This window comes from Etheostoma cragini, chromosome 11 (assembly GCF_013103735.1).
Source record: "Etheostoma cragini isolate CJK2018 chromosome 11, CSU_Ecrag_1.0, whole genome shotgun sequence".
NCBI classification, from domain to species: Eukaryota; Metazoa; Chordata; class Actinopteri; order Perciformes; family Percidae; genus Etheostoma; species Etheostoma cragini.
The window spans coordinates 3,347,106-3,364,074 of NC_048417.1; the positions used below are offsets into that span (position 1 = coordinate 3,347,106).

General features: G+C 41.5%; 1 protein-coding gene across 1 annotated transcript in view; it reads left to right on the plus strand.

The window, feature by feature from the left end:
- frzb (frizzled related protein) overlaps nucleotides 1–13,278 on the plus strand; it is a 17,307-nt gene extending 4,029 nt beyond the window's left edge. Inside the window, exons 2-8 of the mRNA XM_034885898.1 lie at nucleotides 2,985–3,233; nucleotides 4,545–4,580; nucleotides 4,764–4,823; nucleotides 6,527–6,592; nucleotides 8,822–9,026; nucleotides 11,444–11,507; nucleotides 12,402–13,278. Coding sequence (XP_034741789.1) covers nucleotides 2,985–3,233; nucleotides 4,545–4,580; nucleotides 4,764–4,823; nucleotides 6,527–6,592; nucleotides 8,822–9,026; nucleotides 11,444–11,507; nucleotides 12,402–12,464 — 743 coding nt within the window. The 3' untranslated portion in view covers nucleotides 12,465–13,278. The remainder of the gene's footprint in view (nucleotides 1–2,984; nucleotides 3,234–4,544; nucleotides 4,581–4,763; nucleotides 4,824–6,526; nucleotides 6,593–8,821; nucleotides 9,027–11,443; nucleotides 11,508–12,401) is intronic.
- The last annotated feature ends 3,691 nt before the right edge of the window (nucleotides 13,279–16,969 follow it).

Sequence of the window (16,969 nt, forward strand, 5' to 3'; positions counted from 1 at the left end):
CTTTAGTCCAGTAACACTTCAATATTTAGCCTTTAGTCCAGTAACACTTCAATATTTAGTCTTTAGTCCAGTAACACTCCAATATTTAACAGTCTGGAACTGGTTAAACCTGTTTTTTTCCTGTTCTTTGTGTTATCTTTTCCTCCTCGACACTCCAGCTGATACCGACTATCCCAACCTGTGTTTTAGATAAGTTAAGCTGTAAACTGTAAAACGTTGATGGTTTTTTCTTTTGTTTTTACAGTCTCCTGTTTCCCCTGTTTCACTTTCTTTGTCTTGATGTCTCTTTCTGCAGTGACTCTGTAAATTTAGGAGAAATCTACAGGCACAAAGGGACAAAGTTTAGTAACATAAATGTTTTCTTTCCACTAGTCTGAAAGAAAAAGTGTTGTTAAAACAGTTATAAAAGAAATTGTGTGCAAATCCCACCTTCTGGCAGGTGCAGGACCAATGAAAAGTACAATAAAATGTAATACCCGCAACACTGCTTTGTGCTCCCATAATTTAATTTTTAAAAAGCAACGTTGCCTTTTGTATTAATTTATGGGAGCATAACGAAGCCCAAAATCTCTAATTTCTCCTGTTTTGTTTTTTTACACATTAGGCAGCTTTATTTATTTGTAGAGCACATTTCAGCAACAGGGCAATTCAAAGTGCTTTACACAACATCAGTAAAACAGATAAAACACAAGTATCCTCAAAAAAGAACTCATAAAATAGATAAAACACGAGTGTAAACTTGAGACTACCTTTACACTAACTAGTCCATGTTAGTGCTGCCTTTCGTGATCACCCTCAGTGTCTCTACCCTTCACGACTCTACTTTTAGAGACGTTACCTTTCGTCTCCTTGGACTCTTCTTCACACTAATTAACCCGATCTAGCGCTGCCTTTCGTGTCTATTTTTGACACTACACATTCACACTTTTTCTTTAAAGTGCTACCCTTCGAGTCTGTCTTTCTCTGTATAAAACCCTTAACCCTAACCCACTTGAGACTACCTTCACACTAACTAGTCCATGTTAGTGCTGCCTCTTGTGATCACCCTCAGTGTCTCTACCCTTCACGACTCTACTTTTAGAGACGTTACCTTTCGTCTCCTTGGTGCTATGTCGGCGTCTTTTTTTGTAAGATGCCAGCTCTGTTTTACTTTATAATCCTACGAAGTAAACCGTGTTTTCAAAATGGTCTTGATCACTTTTTTAATCGACACCGCCGAATTCTTTTTGCAGCTCGGAGAATCTCTACATACACATAGCGGTTTAGGAGACTGGAGCTGTTGTCTTAGCAACCAAAGATACTTTTGGCTGCTTTTTGGAACCAAAATACTGCCAGATTTTTTTTTTGTTTTACTACAAAATACCCTTGTCAACTTTTTCTCGTCAAATAAGATGCCAAGTGGGAACATAGCCTAAAAAACACTTTATGTGTGGTTTTGATTTTTGTTTTCCTCTGTGAATAACCGTCCAAGTATCATTGTGCATTTCATGAAGAAATGTAAAAATAAAGCTACAAAATACACAGCAGCTTTGTAGTCGACTCACCAACTGAGTCCAAGTCCGAGTCAGGTCTCGAGTCCCCAGTGTTCAAGTCCCAGTCACCAAAGAGTCAAGTGACCCTTACCTGGGGTCGAGGCACGACTCCTGAGAAGAGCTAAATTCCACTTCCTATTACACATACCAGTAGTTAAAAACTTCATCCAACTTCCGAGTCCTGTTTCATGAATCCTCGAGTCTGAGTCCAAGTCATCGGTGCGCGAGTCCCAGTCGAGTCACAAGTCCAGAGAATAGGGTCTCGAGTCCAGGACTTGAGTACTCCATCACTGATTCACAGATATGATGCAGTGAGTTAGCTAACTGAACTGACTTTGAAAAGCACTTTTTGCATGATGTAAACATTTCGAACTTTGTGTCACAGACCCATTTTTAAATGTCCTAAACAGTGTTTAAAAAAGATTGAAATGTAAAGGCATGTGGACGACCTCATTAACATGACATTTCACAATGCATCTACAACTGTTTTAACGATAAATACATGTTAGCTTTTGGCTGAAGTCAGAGCTCAGCTGAGGTCAGAGTGGAGAGAAAGTGGAAAGGCAATGCCAGAAAAATGTCCCTAATGACTGACCTGCAGGCCAGAACACAGGGAGCAGTTTCAGATCACTTTAGATCATTTCAAAGTATTTCTGGGACTCGGTTGTGAAGCGGTGCAGCCAAACCTCAGCCCTGCACTGCTCTGTAGTCCTGTTCCCAGTGATGAACTCTGCCTAGTCCCGTCCTGAGTGAAACCCATAGCATGATGTGGCTTTTATTATCAGGGCCATAGAAATAAAATGGATAGAAGGGCCAACTCCATTCAAAGCAACGTAGCAGCATGATCAGAGCAGCAGCCATTTCTATCTGTACCATTGTTGCGGTAACGTTGTCGCTCCCCGATGTGAGTCCAGTGCAGATTTGAGTAACACATCCTCAGATTTTATCGATTTACGGCATAATGTGTCATACTGAAATTTGTGAAATCCATTTAAAAATAAACTTTTCTCATCACAAACAATAACAGAAGATTGAAATAGTTTACGTTGCTGACGTTTGTTTAAAACACATTCAAGTAACAGCCTTTGTGTTTGATTGCTAGCTTGTAGCTAAGCTAGCAGTCATTTAAAAAACATTTTAGCTATGGTTGTTTTATTGCTAAAGTTAGCTCAAAACGCCATTCGACTAACAACCTTTGTTGTGTTTGATGCTAACCTTTAGCCAGTAGTGAACAATCTTTGTTAAGTATGTCAATTTTTACTGTACTGACATCACAGAAGTTGTAATATTAATTGTATTCTACTTGTAAAAACTTTCTTCAACTGGGTCAAAATTGACCCGACGATAACGGGAAGGTTAAAGTGACTCAACTCAATATATATTATAGATATTCTCACTGATCAATTAGAGAAACGCTCCCGTTAACACTCCTGTGTTTTACTGCCCGTTCAGGTACCGGCTGCAGTCCGGATTTGCTCTTCTTCCTGTGTGCCATGTACGCTCCCATCTGCACCATCGACTTCCAACACGAGCCCATCAAACCGTGCAAGGCGGTGTGCGAGCGGGCGAAGAACGGCTGCGAGCCGGTGATGAAGCGCTACAACCACAGCTGGCCCGACAGCCTGGCCTGCAGCGAGCTGCCGCTGTACGACCGCGGAGTCTGCATCTCACCGGAGGCCATCGTCAAGGCAGATGGACCAGGTATCACTACGCTATCTGTATTATCATCTTTAGTATATTTCTGAGTGAGATTTGTCTTCCAGGGCTTCCAGGGAGGTCAAAAACTTGTTAACTGCTTTGTGCAAGTGGGTGAAATAGCTGAGACATGGCTAAGAGAAAGTAAAAATGTAGAAAAGGGAAATGGAACTTGCTTAATAAACCAGGGGAGTCACCGGGGATATTTCTTTCCTACGCTGATCCGGGTATTTTTTCAATTTTTTTGGCATGTATCAGATAAGTACGACATTTAAGAATTGTAACACACTACACTTTCTCCAAAGAAAACACAGTTTTCTCAGCTTAGCTGAACCCTATCTCTGTTTTCTATCAGGTTTCGTCTCTCAGCAGCTTGTTTTTGCTCCGTGCTGGACCGATAGCGTGAGTCATTTCCCCTCCGACTGCACTTCCACTGACTTTCTCAAAGAGCTCCTTGATACAGGCGGCCCACTCCTTTTTTTTTTACTCTCAATAAAACCCTCACTGTCCTCCGCTTCTTTAAACAGGTCCTGGAACCAGCAAGTCCTGGAAAAAAATCTAACTCATCTCAGTCCCCTTGACCTCCGTAACGATACGCCCACGTATCTCCGAGCGGCCGCGGCTCAGCTGGGTTTGGGGATTTTCCCACGGTGTGATTTGTTGATTTGCTGAGGTTCAGCCACGGTTTGATCGCTCCCATGTTATACCGGGGGGTTTTCAGCAGTCGGCCCCCAGTCCCCAAAGTTGCTGATTCTAAGGTTTGTCTCCGGTTGGAACAGATATCTCAAGCAGCCACAGACAGTTTGTATTAATTCACTGCTAGCTGTGGCATTAAGAGACCAAAAGCACAAAGTTGAACCACTTAATCAGTCTTTTACCTGGTGGGAACGGGTGATGCGTAAACAAGACTATAGCCAAGGTTTTATTCTTGTATTTTGATGCATTATTTTAAGTGGAGGCTGGGGGGTGAGGCCTTGACCAACTGCTACTTTGCTCGTTTGAAAGCCACAATGTCTCTCTCTCTCATGGGAGGGCCAAATTCTCTGGGCAGGCATAGCAGAGAAAGGGGAGGTAACCTTGGGCCCTTATGACATCATAAGGGGACATATTCCATATCTGCCAATCTGACCTTTCATTTTGTCAAAGGCAGGGCTCGGTTTACACCTACTGCCATTTCTAGCCACTGGGGGACTAAAGGCAGGCTCGGGGAACTCATAAACTCAGAGTGAAATTTTCCTGCCATGGGACCTTTTTTTTTAAAGGTACTTTAATATTTGCTATTCTTTGCCACTGATCAGCACCTCTCTGTGTCTGTAGATCCATACTACCAGGACCCAGCCAGGTGTAACCCAGGTGAGGCTGACCTTTGAACATCCTCTCCAGATATTAGGTTGACTTTCATCATAAACAGCATTTTTGGTGATTAAAACTGACATACCACTTCAGAGAAACTATGACTTTCTAATTAGCATGCACATGAACAAAAACCAGTTTAACCAATTTGCCTTTTTTTTTCTGGGTTTGATCCTCTGACAGAATCCAGTCCAGACTTCCCAATGGACTCCAACAACCTTCACTGCAGAGGGACAAATAGAGGTAACCTGTCGGTTTACTGGTTATGTCTAGAAAAGGGATACAGCTACGGCATTTAGCTGAGAAAGCGTTAAGATTACGGACCAAATTGATCAATCGTGGTTTGAATGAAACCATTTCTGAGGAATAAACACGCGTTTCTAAATTTCTTGATATATAACGACAACGTTTCACTCCCGGGACTGCTCCGGTGCTGTCGCATATTCCACAAGATGTCACTCTTTTCCGCTGGATGTCCGTTACCTTCCACTTTCTTTGAGTTGTAATTTCAAATTGCAGTGGATTTGAGGACTCTCTGCAGGGTAAATCCGTCTGCAGCTCAGCACCGCCCATGACGGTTGTTATTGGTTTAAAGAAATTACAATAAACCGGAGCAGGTTTTTCTCCCATCCCAGAATGCTGTGTGGACTAGCCAGACCTTCCTCCGCAACGTTTTGGAGGAGGGTCAAACAATGGGAGACTAGATTTTTTGTAACTTCTGGGCAAAGCTGTATCCCTTTTAGCCCCAATCCTGTTTACCTGGGTCCACCTCTGTTCCTGTCTGGACTACTCCTCTTTGGAGGGGTCGGCCTTTGGAGGTCTGAGTGTTAAATAAATAATAGAGATCACAATTCATGTTTTAGAGAAGATCGATACCTCTCTCATACCTGTATGATAACCCTTGTGTTGTCTTCCTGTCAACCATGCAACTTTGTGTTTTTCTGTGTTGAAAGTTGAACGTTTTGTTGTTCTTTTTCTACACTTTTCTCTACATTTTTGTCGATTTTATTCCGATTTATTTTGTCACAGTTTACAATTATTCGTCACTTTTTTTGGCCTCTTAAAAAAAAATATTACGCTTTTTCCAATGTTTTTTTTCCAATAATGGGCAATATTTTTGATATTTTACCGGTAACGTGATATGAGACTAGATACTGTCTTAAATTTTGGATATATCGTGATTTGACATAAGTGTTGTCTTTCCCTGGTTTTAAAGGCAGCATTACAGTAAAGTTATGTACTCTTCTGAACCTACCAGACTGTTGTAGCTGTCCTAATATTTGCCTTTACACACTTACTCATAATATCCACATTACTGATGATTATTCATCAAAACTCTCACTGTGTAAATATTTTGTGAAAGCACCAATAGTCAACACCACAATATCGTCGCGTTATTGAAAATGAGGCATTTGGTCAAAAATATCACATTAGATTTTCTCCATATTGCCCAGCCCTATATGCAATGTTATTGACTTTAAATCTTGCTAGCATATTTTTGTTTTCAGCAAAACATGATCGCTTTACATATTGCCACATTCATGTCATATTTAATTAACTGTAATTACTAGTCTCTGACTTGTAAACTCTGATCAGGCTGATCTGAGGCTTTCTAAAAGCTGATATATCCAACTTGTGCTTGAAAAATGTCTGAGAAAGCGAACTAATTTGGACACGTCATTTCAGTCTGTCGTTCAAGGTGAGTAAACATAGGTTTAATAATTACAATGTCTATATGCTCAACCTGCACACAACCATCCTGAGTCAACCCTAACGCTCGCTGTTCCTACACATTGGGACTCTTCACAGTGCTTAGGGTTTGTCCAAAATAATGTGAACACAAAGTGACAAATTCAGTCTGGAAACGTCGACTTTCAAAGATCCTGAACACAGAGTCTGTCTGTCCGTCCGGTTTTCACCCACTTTGTTTGTTTGTGTGTCTGTAGATCGCTGTAAGTGTAAGAACGTCAAGTTGAATTCGAAAACCTATGAGAAGAAAAACTACAACTACGGTAAGTCATCTGGGACACCACTGAAAATTGATCCATTATTATTATTATTATGGATAAAATAAGTTTGTTGGTGTGAGCATTGAATTCTCCCCCATAGTTTATCCCACTGAGGTGTCTGTCTGTCTGTGTCTGTGTCTGTGTGTTGGGGTTTCCAATTTGGATATTAATGAAAACTTTTAGCAGAAGCTTTTATCCAAAGTGACTCACAGTTGCAACATGTCATCATGTGTGGGAACCCGGATCTCCCACACTAAAGGCATGTGGCACATCCACGGCTCCATCACCTCCCCCACTACTAAATAACCTGAGTTAAACCAAAACAACCACACAATAAAGGTTGAAGGAAAACAAACAAAACGCCGCCATAACGCTGGCGTTTCCGTGTCTACCTTTCACGATAAGACAACACTGAAATGTAACAAAACAAAAACTCTCCTTTTTCATCGCCTTCCGCACTTTCTTCCTGGGGCAAATGTCTCCACATTTAAACTAATGCGACATGCAGGACACGAACCCTGATTCCCTGGGTGAAAACTCCTGTGTTTGACCCATCCCCCCCCAGCCGACCAATCTCACTACGCAGATCTTCACCCTTTCATACTCGCTACGGCGTTAATTCACACGAAATCGCAAGGTACTGTAAGTCAATGGAGGCCGAACGGCGTTGATACACACTCAAAAAAGCGAGCATGCACGCCAATAATTACGCATTGGCGTGTCAAATCATGAATCATGAGATCAGTCTGGCTCTTTACTTCCCAATCTTCTGCTGGACTACGTTCTTTTTATAGTATCCAAAAATCCTTGAGCAAATTCTCTCTCTCCAACTTGATTTTCCTCCTTCGTGTAGAGGGAAAGATTTTGGTTACTTAGATTAAATCAGACCCACCGAAGCTAAATGCCCAGAAAGGCTTTTCCACGTGATCAAAGAGCGCACGCAGGCTTGATTTGGCAGATCCATCACAGATTTCCATGTGGACTTCCTGAGCTTACTAATGCCTCTGGCCACAGAATCCATTTGGGGTAGATTTGGATTTTTTATTTTTTTATTCTTTCAGCCAGCCATCATTAAAAAATAAGAGCTCACTTTAAAAATATTCAGATGTAATTACAACGGAGGAGTTCAGTGAAGCGTGGGTTAGGGTTTGGGGGGACATCAGAGTGCACAACAAGGTGGTCTTTAGAAGTTGACAGTTGCCACTCTCTCTTTGCTAATTAACACTGGTTTTACAGTCTAATCCAGCACTGCTACACCACTCTGGTACTGGTCCAGCATTGCCAGACCTTCCTCCACAGCGCTGCAGAGGAGGGACTCGCCGGCCAAAAGTTGCAAGGATGTTTTTACTGCTCACAGACGCCAACATTCAACTCCAAAGAATTCATTTAACCATCTCAATGACTCAGGAGCTGTTCGGTGAAGACAAATGAAGCCACATAAAACCTGCGTAGTTCCCCTTTAATCGGCAGAGATGTGGTTGTCAAGACTAGAAAACTGGAATATAAATCTGTAAAACTGAGTTCCTCCACAAGGAATCCGGCAAAATCACCACTCTTGTGTTTACCAGACATGTATTCCTAAATTACTTGGAAATAAGTCATTCAGGATTAAAAAGCATTAAAAATAAATTTTAAAAAAAGATAAAAACTAATCAACTAAACAACAACAACAACGGATTAGTCCAGTAATCGACTAAAGAGGGGGCGGCTTTTTCTCCCTAAAAAAAAAAAAAAAACAGTGTAATTTTAGTGAATTCCTGTTTAAATAAAATAGAGATCTTCTGATACCATTTTTTTTTTTTTCTTCCTGATTCCGATTCCTGAACTTGCGATTTCAACTCTGACCTAGATGCCGCCGACCTTTTTAAAAGGGAACGGGGAACGGCTTCCTTGCCACACTCGATGACCTCTGCTCCGCGCCCCGCCTAGCGGTGCAGAGAGCGCCAATCTACACAATAATGTGTAGGCGGCTTTAGGGTCAACTTTTTGTTATACATGAACAAACAAACTTTTATTCTCCAGTTTGAACAAAGTACTTTTAAAGTAGACTTTCTTCGGGGCTAAATTACATGGTAGCGGATTGTTGCATTAACTCCAGTACTGGCCGAGACCTTTACCAGCCTTTTAGGCAGTATTGGAGGCTTTACCGATACTGGTATCAGAACATCACTTAAATAAAGGCTGGATCAATGAATGAATGGAGGGATAAAGGGTGTTGCCTGTGTCCTCCAGTGATCCGGGCGAGGGTGCGGGAGGTGAGGAACCGCGGTCTGGAGCCCACGGCGGTGGTGGAGGTGAAGGAGGTGTTCAAGTCTTCTCTGGTCAACATTCCCAGGGAGACGCAGACGCTTTACTACTCGTCCTCCTGCCTGTGTCCTCGACTTGCTCCCGGGAAAGACTTCCTCATCATGGGCTACGAGAACGAGGAGACGTCCAGGTAAAAAAGGGTTGTCTGGCGTCGTTTTTTGAACTGTTGAAACCTTTTTTTATAGCGCTTTTTGTTGAGGTGTCTGAACCTTTTTTTTTTTTTTGCCTTTTTTTACCAATTCTTGTAAGATGTAAGGTGCTTTCTGTACGTTTTTGTCCAATTTTATTCCCGTGATCAGGGTCAGGAATGTTGTTAGATAAAAGTCCAGCCGGTCAATCAGGTCTTTGACTCGTGGGCCACGAGAACAAGGAGACGTCCAGTTAAGTGTTGTTGTCTGCCACCTTTTTAAACTTTTGTTTCAAGGCTTTCTTCAGCACTCATTTAACATTTTTTCAGATGCTTTTATTTACACGCTTTCTTTAAGTTTGTTCAGCACTTTTTGTACGTTTTTAGAATAACTTTTTTGCCTCCTGCAGGAAATTTAGATAAATGTCCAGCCGATAACTCATTGCAAGATCTTTTGGGTAAAGCATGTGTCCAAACTGTGGTTATCAAACTTCAGCCTGCTGTCTGATCTGCAGACTACTTTTACTAATTTGCTGTTAAAATAACAATGAAATGCTGTGTTACAGACTCTAGACCAGATTTGTTTGTCAATGGCGGGATCACTTTCCGCTGCCTAAAAACAGTAATAATAATAACTAAAGATAATTAATACAGAGAAAGTCAGATAATTAATAAAAAATAAAATAAAGAAAGTCAGACTCAAGGGGTAGCACTTTAAAGAAAAAGTGTGAATGTGTAGTGTCGAGATAGACAAGAACGGCAGCACTATATTGGCTTAATTAGTGTGAAGAAGAGTCAGAGGCAAAAAGTAAGGTCTCGAAAAATAGTGAAAGGTAGTGACACGGAGGTGATCACGAAGGATAGCACTAACATGGACTATTTAGTGTGAAAGGTAGTCTCAAGTTTACAGAGAAAGTCAGAAAATTAATACAGAGAAAGTCAGATAATTAATACAGAGAAAGTCAGATAATTAATACAGAGAAAGTCTGATAATTAATACAGAGAAAGTCTGATAATTAATACAGAGTCAGAGAAAGTCAGATAATTAATACAGAGAAAGTCAGATAATTAATACAGAGAAAGTCTGATAATTAATACAGTCAGAGAAAGTCAGATAATTAATACAGAGAAAGTCAGATAATTAATACAGAGAAAGTCAGATAATTAATACAGAGTAAGAGAAAGTCAGATAATTAATACAGAGAAAGTCAGATAATTAATACAGAGAAAGTCAGATAATTAATACAGAGAAAGTCACTCCTATTTTGTTTTTAACTGTCTATTCATGTGTTTTATAGTTTTTTGATGCTTATGATTTTTAACTGTTTGTACTTGTGTTTTATCTGTTTAACTGATTTTATGTAACGCACTTTGAATTGCCCTGTTGCTGAAATGTGCTCTACAGATAAAGCTGCCTTGCCTTGCCTTGCCTAATGCACCTGAACACACCTCCCTGTAGGACCAGCAGGCCCATAGATGTACAGACGGGCCCAGGTGCATTTGCTATTTAAAGGACGCGGGCGCTGGTGGGAAATTAACAACTGTGTCGGTCTTAAACTAACGCGGACACTGAAGTCGGGCAAGAAGGGGCTCCTATTGATCGCTTGTTCTGGTCTGAATAAGTGGACTTTTAATACTGGGAGCAATTTCCAATTGGATCGGTTTGGTTTTACACTGAGAAGAATTGAAGCGAACCGAAATGCGTCAATAAAAATTGTGCAAGATCGTTGTGTACACGTAGTTGGGTCAGTTCCAGGTTGGCTCAAGTCCAACCGCTAACAAACCCCTCCAGAGCTCATTTGAAAGCGTACCAAGGTTGTCTGGTCCGCTTTTGGTGCACATCCGAATGGGAGTGCTGCATTCACTCCGGCCCAAACAACACATTCTATTGCCTCAAAAGCAATGCTTGGTTATATGCCTTTGGCGTTTGTTAGTGACGCAAAACATCTCCTTTAGCGTCACATTTAGACACCGCTAGTCGGGACTCTTGGCGTCACGATTGGACGCTCTGGGGACTCAGGTCCAACCCTTGAGCGGCACAAGAACTGCACAGTTAGGTTTGTTGAAAGATGGTGGGGGGGGTTATAAAATGTACGTTTCAATTAAACGTAGGACACAAACCCCGTCTTTGTCCTGTGTTGTTTAACACATCCACCCCACCCGTCCCAACCATTCTCCTTATGCAGATTTCCAGTCTTTCATGATACTCTCTACCATTGTCTCTCTTAATACTACGTCAGCTTCCTGCTGCTCCGCCCGGTGTGCCCATACAGACGCTAAAGGGGGATTTTTGCGTCTGTATCTGACGCTGAGAGAGAGAGAGAGAGAGAGAGACACTGAGGTTTTATAACCTTGTTAGCTAGAGTCCCTTTTACTATAAAACCCTGTGGGAAACCTCACTCTGTATTTTTTGGTTGCAGGTTGCTCCTGATTGACGGCTCCATTGCTCAAAGGTGGAAGGAAAAAATGGCCCAGAAAGTCAAGGTAAAACACACACGCACACAGAGAGAGCAAGACATACAAGTGGACGCTTTTTAAAGGTGCCCTGCCACACGTATTTCATTACTTAGATGCAATGTTCTACCATACACCATGGAAAAAACACAGTGGTTACTTTGTTTTTAGCCCTTCTAGCGTGGTATAGAAACCCTGCAGGAAGACTCGGCTCGATTTGTACCAGTTCTCATTCAAATTCAACGTGCTAAGTTGCTTGATGCCTGATTGGCTAACGGGCAGCCAACGAGAGCCTGGCTATCAGCATCCTTTACCCAGCGCAACTGGGTGAGCTCATGAATAGTAATGAGCTCAGGCAGCATGACGTCAGAGTGAGCAGCTGTTGTGATTGGCCTGATCTCTCCTCTTATTTCTCTTCAGTGGGTAAAGCTGACAGGAGGTAGCCGTTCATTTTCCCATTCACCACATAACACACACACATGAACCAAACATATTCAAAAAGCACTGTTTTGTGTGGCAGGGCACCTTTTAAGTTGAATTGTACTGAACCGTACTACATGCATCTGGTTGCATCAGCTCAATGTTAACATTTGAATTGAAAATTGGGTAAAAAATGATACACTGTAAGTAGTTAAATTTGCACTAAACTTGCTTCTTTGTTCGGTCCATTACTGCTAACAGCTTGAAACAAATATATAGAAGGAGTGTCCTTCACGTGACGCCCCTCTGGCTCAAAAACACTTTAACTATCAGAATTTGATCCATTCGGTCGGATTACATTTTGAGAAGTCAACAAGAGACACACTATTAAATCATTTATTCCCCATTCAAGTGAACCTTGAACGCTGTATCCAGATTTTATTTTACATCCATGGTTTAGGTGACGAATCATTCATTTTACTTTCTGTCTGTTTTTCTGTTCAGAGATGGAACGGCTCGTGCGGCAGAAACCCCAAAGTCGCCACTGATCTGAGTGTGTGTGTCTGAGTGTGTGTGTATGTGTGTGTGTGTGTGTGTGTGTGTGTGTGGATATTGCACTATCACAGGCTGTTGTAGCTGAATGTAGTTCATCTCTTCATCTATCAGACTGTTTTGGAGTCTGATTTCTGTCATTATTTTCTTTGCACAAATGAATGCGTGTGTGTGTGCATGTGTGTGACTGTGTGTGTGTGTTTGTGTGTGTGTGTGTCCGTCTGTGTCTTACGCACAGCCATACAGTATGTACATGACACTTTTTTTGGGACAAATGTTTTCTTTTAAGTGTTAAGTGTTGGCTCCACAGCTCCTCTCCATGGTCACAGTCTCGTATAATCCGTGTGACCTGTAAACAATGTTTAACGGAGGACATTCAAACAACACAAAAGCCATTTGGACTTGGACATTTTGGACTATGACAGATCTGTAGTAATGACCTTAACTTCAATGAACTCCAAAAAAAGGAAAGAATAATATTCACAGCAACAAGAGCAAGAAGACCATCTGCAACAAGAACAGCAGAATGTGGGCAAACAGAGTTTACTTCTTCAGTATTGTTGGATGTGGCGTTGTCTTAGATTGTACAGATGTACTTAGTGAAGTGTATTGAGACAGCGAGCATTTAAGTCCCGCCCCCATCGGGGGGAGGGGGGAAACAACCCTCCGCTCTCTATCGACTTTTTCTGCTAGCAAACAACAGAAACATGCCTAAAAGCTGCTGTGTGGTGATGTTCACTACACACAATGTAAAGAGCCCAGAACTTAAGTTTTTATAAGCTGCTGACCTGAAAAACTGAGCTTTAATGACGACAAGAGTGGAAACAGACGTGAGGAACCAGCAAAGAGAATGATGCGACACTAAGCTAACGTTATGTCTGACGTAACGTGTGTTAGCTTAACTTAGAGACGTATAGTTAGCCTAAAACTTAGATATTAGACATGGTAACAAAATGCTTTAGCTGAACTTACAGACATACATAAAGTTAGTCTAAAACTATCATTTGGATATTTGACTTGAAAATGCATGCTGAAACGCAACATCGTGCGTAACGTTAGATCACAACACAGCAGATTTAGGCATGTTTCTGTTTGCTAGCAGACGAAGTAGACGAGGAGGAAACCTCAAGGCAATCAAAGCTAACGGAGAGTGGAGTCGATGTCATTTGCTCCAAGTGAGAATGTAAGTGTGAAATTGAACACTACAGTAGACTATATGCCAATGTTGTTTTCAATAAAAAAAATATTTGCACAAAGCGAGCCAATCCCCTTCTCCATGTTAAGATCATTAAAATGAGAATAAATAATGGGATAAAAAGAAATCAAGGGACATTAAGAATAGATCAAAATGTGTGTTTAATTGCGTGTTAACTACAACATTAATGCGATTTAAATATTTTAATCGTTTGACAGCACTAGTCCAAACACTTTGTAACTTAGAAAACAACTGACCAATGATTCGTTGATAAACAGAAATATATGGGGGGGGGGGGGTCCTTGTGCCTGGAAGCCCTGGGAGGACATTACGTTGCCTAGGAAACCAAAAGGCCGTTGACTGTAGAGAGATGGATGACACGCAGCAGAGGGCTGCAGGTCTGATCCGAACCCGGGCCGCTGCAGGACTCAGCCTACATGGGGGGCACGCTCTTACTGGGTGAGCTAGAGGCCCCCCCTGGCTGAGTTCTACCCGTGCTACCGTACATCACACTACAAACCAGGGCTGTAAGACGAGTCCAAGACCAGGACAAGTTAACCTGTATGTCCCAAACTAGTTCAGGCTTGTTCCGGTGTCATCTTCTCCAAACCATGCCTACTGTCATTTAACTGTTTTCTCCAAAAAGCAGAGCGCTCAGGGAGCGTCGGTGCAGTCACACGCAGTAGAAACAAAGTGCTATATACAAATTATAGATGGCAGCTTTGAGGAGACGAGCGGCGACGTTTAGGAGACAAAGTAAAGAGAGACAGAGTCAACAACAGGTGGAGCTTTTTAACAGAATAACAAAATACTAAATGGACAGGTCGACAAGCACAATGATAACGATGAAGAGCTCTCTGAAATTGTGTCTGTGGCCTAAATGAATCTGACTAATACCTGATAATTGAGGTTTGTGATGCAGCCAGGTGTATAACAGGCGACCAATCACAACGCCTGTTCTAGACGGAGTTTGAATTAAAAGGATACCTGTTTTCTGAACGAGCGTGCGTTATCTTTTGAAAGAGGAAGTTACTTTAGAACAAAAGCATACGGTGCTGGACTCAGTCAAGACCAACCAGAATATCTGGCGAGTCCAACGGCCGAGACAGCGATTTGGATCATCTTCTTCCAGGACTAAAGTTAACCCTTAAACGTTTTCCTCTGATCAAATGTGACACATTTTCAAAGTTTTTTTATATCAGAAACGTGCGTTCCTTTCAACCAAATTGCCCAGAAATAACATGGATGTATGGTAAAAATTAATTATTACTTTCACTGAATTTTTTGTGTTTTCCTTTTGATTTTATAGCATTTGAAAAAAACGCATAAGCATTTTAAAACTAAACTTTGACATTCACTTAACATCCCCCGATCACAGCTATCGGTCAAAAAATAATTAATTTCAGCTTTTCATAAACTCAAATGAGGTATAATGTCATTATGTCAAAGTTTAATGGCCATGATTTTTGTTTTTTTTAAAGCATTGACAAAAGCGTTTATAAAAAGAGTCAAAAGCGACAAAAACGTCAACATTTTGACCCGGAAGGACAGCAAGGTTCATGGTTGACAGGAAGATAACACAGGGATGAGTTTTCCTATTTCCTAAACCACAGGGCTCGGTCATCTATACACAAAAACACTGTCACAAATGCACCTCAATGTGCAGAAGAGTCCTATTTCTCTGAGACATGCATCACTCTGCTAACTAAAAGCTTACAGTGTTGCCTCCTACAAACTAAACTTACATATACATGAATCAAATTAAATGATTTTTAACCGACCTTAAACAAACTGCTGTTCATTAACCTGTTCAATCAAAATCACTTATTAGGGGCGTGGCAGTAGCTCAGTCCATAGGGAGCTGGGTTTGGAACCAGAGGGTCACTGGTTCAAATCCCCGTATGGACCAAAAAGTACGGAGTGTCGATTGGTGGCTGGGTCACCTCCCAGGCACTGCCAGGTGCTCTTGAGCAAGGCACCGTACCCCACCAACCGCTCAGGCAGCCCACTCACTCTGACGTCTCTCCATTAGTGCATTTACAGGTCGTGTGTGTGTGTGTGTGTGTGTGTGTGTGTGATATATAACTAAGTGTGGACACAGACTGTAAATTGTAATTTCCGCATTGGGGATCAATAAACAAATTAAAAATTATCTCAATTTACATAAACCAATAAACAACAGACTGTTAATGTTCAAAACAGTTAAAACATTGTAGTAATCAGCATGCAAACTACTTGCTTTGTGGTGCAGGGAACCGACCCGAAGACATTCCTGCACAAACTGCACCGCATCTGGTTAATTTAGGATCTATTCCCAGGACACGCATGCACGTAGACAAAGACTGATAAAGGTTCTCGTAAAAGCAAGACGTCGACAACCAATAAACCACATTTCATTTCTTTTTTCCTTTTTGGAAAGTGAAGCAAGCGTTGTTGGCAAGCATCAAACAAGGAGAAAGAACGCAATGAAATCCCTCGTAGCCATCCCGCCTTTGTGCGACCATACTTTAAAGCAATGTTTCCCAAACTTAGGGTCGGGACCCAAAATGGGTCGCCAATTGGCAGTAAAATGCATATCAATCTCTCTCTCTCTTATCCTCGGAGGGGATGAGAACATGAGTTGAGAAAGGGGTGGGACACAGAAAGGAGAATGAAGACCTTTTCTGTTTTTGGTTGCTTTTATAATGGAATAAATATACTTCATATACATTTAAATTCATGGTTTGTTCCGTCTTTTATCCACAGTTTAAACGTGTAGATGTTACGATGCTTCATGGTGTATTTTTGTAAATTCGGGTCCCGGGAAGACACCAAGTTTCTCTTTTGGGGTCTTGAGCTGAAAAAGTTTGGGAACCACTGGTTTAAAGTGTCTATCGAACTCTTTTAGAAAGAAAACAGGATCGACAGTCGTTAAAATATCTGAAAGGCCTTTTATGCAGCAGACGTATTTACTTCTTTGACAGTAATACGTGTGATTTGTATTGTTCTTATCCAGCAGACTGTCAGGAAGAAACTACGATAGACATTCATATCAGATACAAGGTTAGTTAAAAGGCGTTCCTATGCACCAGACATGTCAACAGCATAGCATGAAAAACACAGGTCGACTGATGCATTAATGAACCTGAAGCCGCTACATGGAATTTAACTATCCTTGATTTAAATATTAAATATTTAAACTTGTGCTTTTCCTACTGTGAGATGTCCAAATGTCTGTGTTGGAAATGGAAAATAACCACCCATCCAACCACCATCCACCCACCATCCATCCATCCATCCACCCACCCACCTACACCCACCCACCCACCATCCATCCACCCACCCA